We start from the raw sequence: 13,327 nt of genomic DNA, 5'->3' as shown, positions 1-13,327 counted from the left end.
AAAGAACAATGTGATATATATATATATATATATATATATATATATATATATATATATCAATTTTTTGGTCTAATAGTTTTTCTTTTGTAAGTCTTATCTATTAAAATTAATAAATTTTTTAAAAAATCTGAACCTAATATTTTTATTAAATAGACCATACATATGTCAGAAAATCTATTATTTTCAAAAAATGGAAGAAAATCTAAAACTTGATTATTTTTTAAAAAAATGAAAGAAAAATTTAAAAATAGAAAATAATTAGCATTGGCAGTGCATAATAATATTTTAATAAAGACAATAGTAAATGAGTGTAACATTAATAATATCTAATACATTTCCAATTTTAAAGTATCAGAGTCTTCACATGATATATACCTAAGTAAAAATGAAAAATAAATATTTTTTTTTTTGACAAAACAATCTAAAAATTCAAAAAATAATTATTAAAAGAATGTTTAAGAACTAATCACATGTTTTTGACCGAAAAATTTAGTTAAAATATCAATAATTAATAATTTGTCATATTTTTTCTCTAAAAGAATAATTTTTTAAAGTTTTAGTCGATTTATTTTATGTTTTTTTAAAAACAAAAAAAAAGAAAAAATATTACCTTTTTTAAAAGTGAAACTTTTTGAAGTAATTTGAAAAAAATAATATTTATAATTAATTTGCAAAGAAAAATCATTTTTGTTATGATATATAAACAAAATTATTTTATTTTTTCAATTTTAAAGAATAACCTATAAACTTTTTAAGTAGTAAAATGTTTTCGTTTATAAAGTAACAAACGGATTCAAATCCTAAATAAATTAGTATATATATATAGATATATATATATATATATATATTAATAATAAATTAAAAAAAGCAAAAAAAAAAAAAAACAAGTACGCACACACTACTCGCATCGCAGCAGCCGCATCTTGTTTGTTAGCTTCATTTCTCAGACCAAAAACCATAGTCTTCTCTTCGCCAACATTTCACACTCAAACCGACGCCGTTTTATTTCTACTTTTTTTAGGGTTTTCACCTCTGTGGCCTCTATATCGCATCAGATTCGGATCTCACCGTGAGCTTTGAAGTTGTTTTGAGTTATGGCTACATTGAAAACCTATACTGGTGTGTGCTTCCGAGGAACCGGTTTTCCAGTTTCTCCCTCCAATGTCACTAATAACAAAAACACAAGGTCGAAATTTTCCATTTTATTTATGATTTTTATCAGCTGATTATTATTATTGTTGTTATTTTGAGTTTTTGAAGATTTGGTTGTTGATATTATTGGTATTTGAAATCTGAACGATTGCAGTGTATTTATGCATGTTTGTTGGGTTTATTTTTTAACATTTTATGATCTGGTTTGATTTGTGTGCATGTATGGCTTAATATGTGTTTGAAAGGAATGCAAAAATGGGTTTCTTTATGAACATTGTTGGTGAGGTTTTTATTAATCCTCATATTAAAGTGTGATGTTTAGAATATTTTATCGTCTCATTATTTGTCATTTTATAATACTATTGAAACATTAATTTTCTTTTCCACTGATAGCCTCGTACCCTTATTTATTGTATTGCAATTCACTTAACTAATTCACTACTTAATTGAGTACTTAAATATTATTAAGGCATTTTTGTCGATGAAACTCATTTTCTTAAGAAGTGTGCAAACTCAAGGATTTTCTTAAGAAGCGTGTATAACCTTAAACGGCACTTAATATTAGACTGAGGGAGTAGTTGGTGTGTATGAGTGAGGAGTTTGTAGGTTTGTTGCTTTGTTTACTTATTAGTTGATTGGTCATTATTGTGTTTGTTTCATTGACTACATACAACCATTTGTTTCTTTAATACCATGTTTACCATTATTTTGATTCTTGTGTTTTTGTAACATTTTGGTGATAGCATAAGAGTGTTGTTTTCAATCCAGCCATATGTGCAAATATTGAATTCCATGAAAAAAATCGAGTTTCAGAGGTATATGTGTGGATTGTTGCTATTTTCAAAATTGGAGAATTTATTTTGTTCTTCATGGATAGAAGTTTTGGGTTTGGCACAATGAAAAGTTGTAAATGATCTACTAGAGTGGAGATGCTGTAGCATCTCTTTTAGTCTACTCCGTCTTTTTATTCTCGGGTAAGGATACTACTATATATATAATTTAGTTATGTTTGATATGTCTGACCATTCGTTTATGCTGAACGGACAAGATTTACAACATTAGAGAGTGTGTATCTGTGTGCATGTAGGAGGTCCGTAATTGATACTGATTGTGCTGCTGAAAAATATCAATCTTGTACCCTCAATCCAAATTTTTGTTTGTTTAATGTTAAACATTTTGTCTGTATTATTCAGGAACTCTTACTGGAAGCCTACACAAGCAGCTGTGAAATCAATTTTCCACCTCCCTATGCGTAGTTTTGAGATGAAAAATAGGTAGGTTTGAATAGTGTATTTACTGTTCCAAATTCATTAGTTTCCATACTAATTATACATTATCCATTTGTTTTCATCTTTTCATTTTTCTGGTTGATGTTTTATATATTACATGTGGTTATGTGAAAAATAGGTAGGTTTGAATAATGTATTTACTGTTTTATATGTTTTATATATTACAATGTATAGATTGGCGGGAACTATAGAATGTATGCTCAGGGTAGGATTTCTGGAAGAGACACAGATAATGATTTTACTTTCAGATTTGTGATGCTACCATAGAGTTCAACAATATGCTCTAGCTTATTTATACATTGAACTTAATTTGAATTTGTTTTCCTTTACGATTCAGTTTGAGATTTTGTTTAGACATACAAGGCTTACTAGATATGTATCTTTGATCTACAATGTTTATTTACATTGATTTATATTTTCTCCATAAACTGCAACTAACCACTGCATGTTTTTAAGGAGTATATTTAAAAAGCGGACTCATGTGTTTTGGCGCCATGGCTGCCTGTGTTTTGTTGTTGCTGCTTTTGTTTGAGATCCTGGACCGCAAAATCACAATTAATAAAATGAAGCTACCAATTGTATTTACAGGACTTGTACTGAGGACATAAAGTGTCTGAGGTTGATAACTGCCATTAAAACTCCATACCTACCTGATGGTCGATTTGATCTTGAAGCGTACGATGCCTTGGTTAACATGCAGATTGAGAATGGAGTTGAAGGTGTTATTGTTGGTGGCACAACTGGTGAAGGCCAATTAATGAGCTGGGAAGAGCACATAATGCTTATTGCCCACACTGTCAACTGTTTTGGTGGGAATATTAAGGTTATTGGAAATACTGGAAGTAACTCGACCAGGGAAGCTATTCATGCCACAGAGCAGGGTTTTGCGGTTGGAATGCATGCCGCCCTTCATATAAACCCTTACTATGGTAAAACCTCCTTGGATGGTATGGTTGCTCACTTTCAAAGTGTGCTTTCCATGGGGCCCACAATCATATATAACGTGCCTTCAAGGACCGGTCAAGACATTCCTCCACATGTGATTCAAACCTTAGCTCAAAGTACTTGCTTGGCTGGTGTCAAGGAATGTGAGGGAAATGACCGGATCAAAGAGTATACTGGTAATGGAATTGTTGTTTGGAGTGGGAATGATGATCAATGCCACGATGCTAGATGGGGTTATGGGGCAACTGGAGTGATATCTGTTGCAAGCAACCTGATTCCTGGTTTAATGCGAGATCTCATGTTCGGGGGCAAAAATCCTACATTGAATTCCAAGCTCTTGCCTCTAATTGACTGGCTTTTCCACATGCCCAATCCCATTGGTTTGAACACCGCTCTCGCTCAACTTGGAGTTGTCAGACCAGTTTTCAGGCTGCCATTTGTACCTCTCCCTTTGGAGAAAAGGAAAGAATTTGCCAATTTGGTGAAGGAAATTGGCCGAGAGCATTTTGTCGGAACTGCTGACGTCGAGGTTCTTGATGACAATGACTTTTTCTTGGTTAGTCGTTATTAATTTAGGTGGTTAGTAGTTGTTTATTTAGGTCACCTTGTAGACTTATTGTATCCTTTCTGTTTTTTTTTTTTTTTTTGTGAAACATAAAAGACAAGATTATGTATTTTGTAGTGCTTGATAAAGTAAACCCGACAACTAAGATCTTGTTTCTTTTGACTTTGTAGTTGAAAACTGGTTCAATTTTTTTTTGAAATTAAAACTGTTTGCATATTGTATGCCCAACACCCTTTTACAGAAACAAACCCACTCATGCAATTTTAGAAAGTCAGTTTTTTTGCTTTTAATGTGTAGAGGTGGACAATGATATCAAACCAGTGAAACCCTATTATAATGAAGAAAAATATTCCTGATTATCTTCCCTTACAATTATGAATGTCAAGTTTGTTTTCCTTCCCGTTCTTAGTTTTCTATTTTTAATAAATGTTTACGACTATTTTTTTGTTATCTCAATAATTTTGCCTATTGGAGACTTGTTCTTAATCTTCCCCTTCTTGAATTTCTTTTTTACTACCCACTGTGTACTACCCTAATATATTTCTAAAGAAGGACATGTGTTTTTGGACAGCAAAATTTGTGTATTTTTCGAATATGTACATTTAAAGTTATGTTGGGGTGGTAAAGGTATGTTGTGTATAACATTCTATTCATTTATTATACATCGGTTTTTTCGTCCTTTTCATTCATTGTTTATATTAATAAAAAGACTAAATTACATCTATAGTCCATTAACTTAATTTCAGGTAACATTTTAGTCATTTATTTATTTATTTATTTTTTTTTTCCGACTTGATCTTTTATTTTAATTTTAAGTGACAATTTGATATTTTATGTTTTAAAATTTCAACAATGTTATCCTTTTTTATACAAAAATTCAAAAAAAAAATTCAATCAAAACTCATAAAATTAATTATATTCTTCAATATAATACAAATTTCATCAAATTCGTAACGCAAATCTTCAAATAAACTCATATTTTCATACTTTATTTGATATTTTTAGGAATAAAGGACTAAATCGGGGGAAAAAAAAAAGATAAAGGACTAAAACGTTACATTAAATTAAGTTAAGGGACCACGAATGTAATTTAGCCTATTTTATATAAAAAAATGTAAGGAGGTGATATAAAAATACTAATATGTGGGTGAATATTATTGTTAATACTCGATGTTACTTCTACATCTTCGAATTGATAGATAAGTGTAAAATTAATTTTACTATAATTCTATTTATTTATTTTTTTGTTATCAACTCTTTCAATGTTTATGTAAATTTAGTTTTTAATAACATTGAACACTAATTTATAAAATTCATTGTATATCATAAATTATAAAACAAATCATCACTTTTTATATATATATATATATATGAAATTATAATCTTAGAATATAAATAAAAAGAAGTATGCAGAACGGAAACGGAGGAATTCAGGAAACCAAAAAGGTGCTAGCTATTCATTTACTAAGAAATCTTTTCTTCAAGCAAACCATGTGCCTCTGTTGCTTTACTAATCCAACGCAGAAAGGAAACTGAAAAGGTGATATTCTTAAGTTGCTTGATGCAATTACTTAACTATTTGTATCATTTACTAAATTTTACAGTACACTATAAATCCAACTCTTTTATTTGATGCACACATCACCTCAATTTGTAAATTGTATTCTACTCATTTTCCTTCAACTCTCTTCACATCTTAAATATCTTGTCCTTTACCCATTTTATCAATATGGTATTTGGGAAAAAGAGAATATACGAGATACTCTCTTCTGATAGTGATAGTGATCAAAATTCTACAAGTGACGAAGAAATTCCTCAAAGTCTACCTCAACCACAAGTGAAAAATTCATCAACTAAAAGTCACTCAACCAATGAAACAACCAAACCTCCTTTAGCCCAAGAAGTGATATACACTGGTGTGACCGGGAAAAATCCGGGGGGACTAAAAATGGGACATGCAAACACTGTATAAATTCATTCAAAAGTACTTACACTAGGATTCACTATCATTTCTTTGGTGCTCCACAAGGGAAAAATTGTGGCATTCAAAGATGTGCAACATTGTTGAATGACAGAGAAACTTATGAAATAATAAGAAAAAAGGTTCAAGAAGTAGAGGAATCTGGTGCGACTCCATCTTTGAAGTGTTCTACCCTCAGAAAGAAAGAAAAAGGGGTGTGTTCCAAGTCTCTTGAAGAAGCTTTCCAACTTTTGGGAAGAGATGATGTTGATATGAATGTGATGAAAGGACTATGTGCCAATGGAATTCCTTTTAATGTTTTGAAAAATCCACAATTTGTGGAAATTGTTATGGCTATTAACAATGGTCCTAAAGGCTACAAACCTCCCTCTTTTGACAAGGCAAGAACGGTTTTATTAGACGAGTGTAAAAGACACGTTGACAAAGATTTAGCTCCTATCAAGGATACATGGTTTCATCAAGGGGTCTCCATTGTGTCAGATGGCTGGAGTAATGTAAAACATATGCCACTAATTAATCTTCTTACTGTGAATAGTAGAGCTACTATGTTTTTATATGCCGACGACTTTTTTGGAGTTGAAAAAACTGGAGTTGCTATTGCTGAATATTTGATTAAAGCCATTGAAGAAATCGAACAATATAATGTTCTACAAGTGGTGACCGATAATGCTGCAAATTGTAAAGCTGCTGGGAAGGAAATACAAAAGGTATATAAGCATATTTTTTGGTCTCCTTGTGTTGTGCATACTTTAAACTTGATTTTTAAAAACTTTGCTGAATCATTTGAATGGCTGAGAAATACATATAAACAAGGAAAGACTATAGTTAAGTACATTATTAATCATAGTCAGGTTCTAGCTATGTATAGAGCAAATTCTAAGCTTGAATTGTTGAAAGTAGCAAAGACTAGATTTGCCTCGCATTACATTTTACTTAAGCGACTACTTGTGTGTAGAGAAGCACTTGCAACTACTATTGTGTTGAACAGTTGGAAAGAATGGATTAAGCAAGGAGATGAAAACACAAGAAAAATAGGTGCTTTAGTTGCTGAAACTATTGGTAGTGATTTTTTTTGGGAAGAAGTTGAGCATGTGGTTAAGATAACAAAACCCATTTATCATTTGATTAATTTTGCTGATGGCGAAGGGCAAAAAATGGGAGAATTTTATGAGAAAATGGATTCTATGCTTGGGGAAATACAAGAGATTATGAAAACAAATAAATATGCAAACTGTTATTCTGAAATGGAAACAATTGTTATTGCAAGATGGACCAAAATGAATTATACCATCCATTGTTTAGGTTTTTTTATTAACACCTAGATTTTATGATACTCATTATCTTTCCACACTTGCTCCTGGAGGTATAGCTAGAAAAGCTCTAAACCAAGATAAGGAAGTAGTGACTGCAGTTCTGCAAGCTTTTGAAAAATATATGAAAATGCGGAGGAATAAAAACTTCTATGTGATCAGTTTGCTATATTTCACAAAAAAAAAAAAAAAAAAGAATATATGCAATGTCTGCGGCTCAATTGGATGTTGTAACCATGGAGTCTATTGATTGGTGGTCAATGTTTACATCTGAAACTCCTGAACTAGCAAAGGTGGCAAAAAAGTATTATCTCAACCAATAAGTAGCTCTTCCGCTGAAAGAACTTGGAGTACTTATTCATATATCCATAATGTAAAAAAGAATCGGCTTAATTGTGCAAGAGCAGACAAATTGGTTTATATTCACTCAAATATCCGCTTATAGTCACGATTTTTTGATAGCTACAAGAATGGTCCTTTCAAAAAATGGGATATGAATCATGATGACACTTGTTTGGAAGAATCTTCTGGAATACTTCAAGACCTCAGCTGGGAATTAGATGATGAAATGGATGGAGGAGTGGATGATCAGAGAAATGTAATTAGGGAAGCTTCTATCAAAAGAGGAAAAAAAAATAAGAATTGAGATTTTATTTTAGCAAATTGTATTTGTCAAAGTAGTTGATATAAAATTTTTGTCAAAGTTAACTTTTATTGATGATAATAATATTTTTTATCATTTGTTGTTTTTTAATTAATTTTTTTTAAAATTTTAACATACCGATTTGTATATTAAAACGTACCACGAACCGAAACATCGTACCAACTATGTATACCCCCTACGTACTGAATACTTTGAAGATTACGTACTGCGTACTCGAACCCGTACCACGTACCAAAGTGAATTGCGAACCAGGTGACTATGGTTTCCATGTACATTACAAAATTATCAATACCACTTCTGATGCAACATTTGCAACCATCTCTCAATAAGAATCTTGTTGTCTAAATATTATGACAAGCATAACTAGGATTATGATCAATTCAAGCTCTAAGAAAATTAACAAAGGGTAATATTTGGCTATGTATAATCGGGTATTAGGCCATCATGATTGGTAATTAGTATCCAACCGTACTTATTAAGCATAGCTAAATTTAAAGACTGTAAATACCTGAATCACATACTTCCAATGTGTTTACTTATAGAGAGACGCTCCTACGAAAGCAAATGTGAGAAACACCTATGCCACAACCCCATCAAAACAAATTTTTCATTTTGTCAATTTAATCCACAAGAGAGGAAGGAAGGAGAAAAGTACTCATAACATTGCAAGATATTGACTAAAGAACTAATATAATAAGGACTTCCTTACTAGCATGAGAGAGATTCTTAAAAACTGATATAATAGTTTTTAAATGTATAAATATTTCAAAAATAAACTTAAATGTGTCTTTTATTTATATTTTAATATTTAAATACATCTTTAGTTAATTAATTGTCCTTATTCTTTTACTAATCACTTTGAACTTTAAAATTAGTAACAAAAGTGACATTTGAAATTGTATTTCTAATTTTAATAAAATTAGAGACCCTATTATTACATGCAAAATAATTAAAAGAGATGTACGACGTTCTTACTACTCAAAATTCGACCACTAGGATCTCAAATTCTAGGATTTAAAATTAAATTCTAGGATTTTCATTCTTATTTTACCTCTACGATCTGAAATTAAAAATATTACTTTAAGGTTTATTCTAAAATGGTTTTTTTGCCCACTATTTTCTAATGGGCGTTTATAACACATCTTCTTATAAAAAAATTGTTTTTCACTCATCGCTAAATCGCACAAGTATATGATTTAGTTAATTATTTTTAAAATAAACTTCAATTGATTTAACATTAATTAATTAAAATAAAGTTCAAATTTTAACACTCTTAAAAAAGTTGTGTATCACACGTGCGAGGAGCCATATTGATTGCATATACTAATAAACATTCGTGCATGATTTGTTAAAAAAATTAATTCTACAATTGCAATTCAACTTGTAAAGAGTAAATTTTATTCCATCATGTGATCGATCGGTATTTTAAATACAACTTGGAAACATTCATTAAAAAACAAAAACGGGATTTAGATTGAACATCGGGACCTTCAGATTACACACATGATACTTTGTTTTGTATCTATCTACTTCTAGATTTTGTATCTGGATAGAAGAGAAACAAATACTTACATTTAATTATACACCTTAAATAACTTTCTTTATTCATTTAATATATTACATATGTTGTATCATTTTTTTATATATTTTTTTCTTTCAAGGTGTTTATTAAGTGGATGAATATCTATCAATATTTTTTTTTAAATCCAGCTGCATTTTCTGAATTTCATTTAGGGTATTTTTTAGGCTTTTCATTTTGGTTTTCAAATTCATATTTAAAAGTAAAACAGAGTTAAGATGATTTTTTACTTAATTTGAAAATAGTTTTCTCATAAAACTCAAAAAAAAAAAAGAGTTTTATAATTTTTTTATTAACACTAACACTTCATTACTAATGGTTATTGCTCATCGACGTCACTCTAATTACCACAGATGATCACTATGACTACTATCGATCGCCACTTCAACTACAACTAATCACCAATCTAACCACAACTAATCATAATACTGACCATCACCTTCATTACTCCAACACCTTATGACCACCCCTTTGACCTCAGCTAACCACCACTTTGAGCTTTAGTGATCACCATGACCACCACTGATCTTCGACCACTATTTTGACCACCACCTGCCATCACTTCTACCACAACCCGTCTATTCTAGCCCCTATTGGCCATAACTCTGACCTCTTTCTTACACCCTCTCCAGCCACAATCGATTGTCGATCATCACTTCAATCCCTACTCCAACCACCACAACCGATCACCACCACCTATGACCACTCTAGCTCTTGTTTTTTACCACTCCAACCTTGGATGACAACAACTCTAATCCCCACGAACCATTACCGATCACCATGACCACCATCGACATTCAACCACAACTCTAACTAGCACCACCTATAACAACCACTGTAATTAAATAAATAAATTATAACTTTTTTACTTTTCTAAAAGAAAAAATAATGATAGTTTTTTTTTGTATCAATATTTATTTTTCAAACAAAAAAGACTGAAAGTTAACTCTTAATCAAAACTCAACACTAAATTTCAAAACTTAGTACTAAAATCCAAAACTAGAATTGGCTTTTGTTTTTGGAAGTTTCAAAATGTAAAATAGAAAATCACTCTGAATAGAGCCTTAGATGTTGTTGGTGTGATTCTTAATTTAAAAAACATGTTTTGTGATTAAAATAAACTTTGAGAAAATTATAGATTTGAGAAAATTACAAGTAGTTATGCATATTTTAAGTTAAAGAACAAATCAAAGGAATCTAAAAAGTGCAGTTACGTTTTCTCTTATTATTAACTTTCTCAATCTAGTTGTCCATTGATGGTGAACATAATAACAAAAGACATCATGCTATGAAAATCAAGATTCGTCCGAGAAACATCTCCTGATTTCATCTTTGAAATCATGTTGCCTACTCCCTCTTCTTTTAGAGTGCAAATGCCTTGAAGTTTACCTTGTGATGTCCTTTGTAGCTTTTTCCATTTGTTTCATCGCTTTTATCCTTGCAGTGCTATCTTGATGGATGCTACATATCACCTCGCCATTGTTCCTGTTAGAACTAGGATAGTTTGGAGAACATTTTTTAGCTTGTTTTGATGATAGCAAAATGTATTTTGTGGGAATAATTAAATGCACTAATAATTTAATTAAGTGTGCAGAAAATAAGCTAGAGGAAGCGCCCAAGATTAGGGTAAGCGCGTCCAACACATGATATAACCAGGGGAAGTGACCAAAGAAAGTCACCAGAAGAAGCAAGCATATCAAAGGAAAGGAACAAAACTTGTTCTTCGCTGTTTTGAACTGTACATCAGAGGAAGCAAGCAAATTAAGAGGAAACAAAATAAAACAACGAATTAGAGGAAATACAATGACTTTCGAAGCTGATTTTGAAGATACGTTCTATACATGAATTAGAAACATGATCTGATGAAGGCTCACTGCCTTTGATTCTGATATTGAAGATTCAAATGTCCAAGAAGTTATTTGTGTACACACTCGAATGGATTAAATTTCACATTCAGTTACATTCTTAATTGCCTAATTGAATATCTCATCAAATAGAAACAGTCTAATTCAGATACACGACAACAGATCTATGCAACAATCAAAAGTTGAATTTCTGTAACTAACAAACAACGATCAAGAATTGAATTTTAGTAAATGACAAAAAATGAATTTCAGCAATAGTCAAACAACGATTTTAAAATTTAAAGCTCAAGAACAAATTCAAAGCAATAGTCGACTAAGAATCTAGATAGAAATCAAAGCAACGATGATTAGAACTTAAAAGCAACGGGGAGTTGAAGTAACCAGAATTTGATAATCTGAACGTTGGAAGAAGAAGAATAAGAAATTTGAAAAGCTCAAACAGTTGGCATCTATAAATGGTTCTCACCAATTAAGGAACCTGACATACTATATATGAAGAAACAAGAACAAAAAAAATATACGAGTTGAATATCAATCAATCATCAATTATCAAACACTATTTTTAATTATTACTCAATTGTAATATCATTCTAGTTTTACTAAGTCTTTGAAAAATACTGTAAGCATCATGTAATGAGAGTAAACCCATAAATAGAAACTAAACACTTGTGGTTGCAAATCCTCAACGACTTGCGGTTTTCAAGTTGGATGTTGAGAAGAATTCACTGATGAAAGTTAAGTGGCTGTAATTTGTTTTTAATTACTGGTTTAACTCCTTATGGGTGAAGGGACTAGACGTAGTTACTGAGTTGATAATGAACCAAGATAAATTACTGTGTTATCCCTCTTCCCTTTGTTTACTGCCTTTATTTTTACTTTTTTTATTTTCCTCATTTGTTAGTCATGAAATTTCTTAAAAACCGAATACACAATTGAAACCCCCCATTTCTTGTGTATTTTCCATCTACAATTGGCATTAGAGCTCGATCTCAAGGTCTGAGCATTTTACAGTGTTTGAGAAAAGATCCACCTTTCAACTATGACTAATTATGGTGATGAAGCAATAGGAGGAAATGCCATAAACCGCTTATGTTTGATGGGGAATACTTTGAGTACTAGAATGGCAGACTCAAAAGTTTATTCATTTCCTAAGATCCCGAACTTTAGATTTGATTGAAGATGGGTACACTGCTCCTACAAATGATGATGGTATTGAACTATCCCAAAAAGAAATGAATGATGAGCAAAAGAAATAGTATAAGATGTGTCATAAAGCTAAAACCTTTATGATAAATTCAAAGATTTTGATAAGTGCACCAACAAGGAAACAAGTAAGAGTATTTATGGTTGTTTATTCTAACATATGAAGGAAATAAGTATGTCCAGGAAGCAAAAACCAACCTATTAGTCAGGAAGTGTAAACTTTTTCATATGGAGGAAGATAAAGACATCAAGAAGATGTTCTCTATATTCCAGTCTCTGGTCTTAGGACTGAAAGTACTACAAAATAGCTACAAAAAAACAAACCATGTAAAAAATATTCTTATAAATTTACCTAACAAGCGGAGATCTAAAGTCACTACCATTCAAGAAGCTAACAACCTGAACAATCTTCCTCTGGAAGAAATGATGAGCTCCCTTTGGCCTCATGAAATTGAACTATCAGAGGATGAGCGAAAGAAGAAGCAAAAATATTTGGCTCTCAGAACCAGAGACCAAAAAGCCTTGCAAGTAGATGAAGAATCAGAGGATGATTTAGAAAGTCATAATAATGATTCAAAAGTAGAGGAACTATCATTCATTTCAAGGAGAATTCAACGTATGTGGCACAAAAGAGACCATTTCGCCAAAAGGATTTCAATTAGTACCAGAGTAAAGACAAAGGTACTTACAAGAAGAAACTCACTTGTTTTGAATGCAAGAAACCTGGACATTTTAAAGCAGTTTGTCTAACGCTTGAGAAAAGGAACCAAAGGA

General features: G+C 31.2%; 2 protein-coding genes across 2 annotated transcripts; both read left to right on the top strand.

Annotated features, from left to right (window-relative positions):
* The first annotated feature begins 884 nt into the window (after nucleotides 1-884).
* On the top strand, nucleotides 885-4,113 carry LOC101496218 (4-hydroxy-tetrahydrodipicolinate synthase, chloroplastic). The gene is made up of 3 exons (XM_004499857.4): nucleotides 885-1,186; nucleotides 2,346-2,426; nucleotides 3,030-4,113. Exons 1-3 carry the CDS (start codon nucleotides 1,095-1,097, stop codon nucleotides 3,955-3,957), a joined length of 1,101 nt encoding a protein of 366 aa, XP_004499914.1. The 5' UTR covers nucleotides 885-1,094; the 3' UTR covers nucleotides 3,958-4,113.
* A 1,567-nt stretch (nucleotides 4,114-5,680) lies between these two features.
* On the top strand, nucleotides 5,681-7,254 carry LOC101501382 (uncharacterized). The gene is made up of 3 exons (XM_004499868.1): nucleotides 5,681-5,867; nucleotides 5,981-6,639; nucleotides 6,784-7,254. Exons 1-3 carry the CDS (start codon nucleotides 5,681-5,683, stop codon nucleotides 7,252-7,254), a joined length of 1,317 nt encoding a protein of 438 aa, XP_004499925.1.
* Nucleotides 7,255-13,327: the final 6,073 nt, after the last annotated feature.

The sequence above is a fragment of the Cicer arietinum genome, chromosome 5 (assembly GCF_000331145.2).
Source record: "Cicer arietinum cultivar CDC Frontier isolate Library 1 chromosome 5, Cicar.CDCFrontier_v2.0, whole genome shotgun sequence".
Lineage (NCBI taxonomy): Eukaryota > Viridiplantae > Streptophyta > Magnoliopsida > Fabales > Fabaceae > Cicer > Cicer arietinum.
This window is presented reverse-complemented; position numbering and strand designations above follow the sequence as displayed.

Coding starts and splice junctions, on each gene's coding strand:
- LOC101496218 (XM_004499857.4), top strand. CDS start 1,095: ATGGCTACATTGAAAACCTATACTGGTGTGTGCTTCCGAGGAACCGGT. Junction 1,187..2,345: donor ACTAATAACAAAAACACAAG/GTCGAAATTTTC, acceptor TGTATTATTCAG/GAACTCTTACTGGAAGCCTA. Junction 2,427..3,029: donor AGTTTTGAGATGAAAAATAG/GTAGGTTTGAAT, acceptor TTGTATTTACAG/GACTTGTACTGAGGACATAA.
- LOC101501382 (XM_004499868.1), top strand. CDS start 5,681: ATGGTATTTGGGAAAAAGAGAATATACGAGATACTCTCTTCTGATAGT. Junction 5,868..5,980: donor CCAAGAAGTGATATACACTG/GTGTGACCGGGA, acceptor GTGCTCCACAAG/GGAAAAATTGTGGCATTCAA. Junction 6,640..6,783: donor CTGGGAAGGAAATACAAAAG/GTATATAAGCAT, acceptor AATCATAGTCAG/GTTCTAGCTATGTATAGAGC.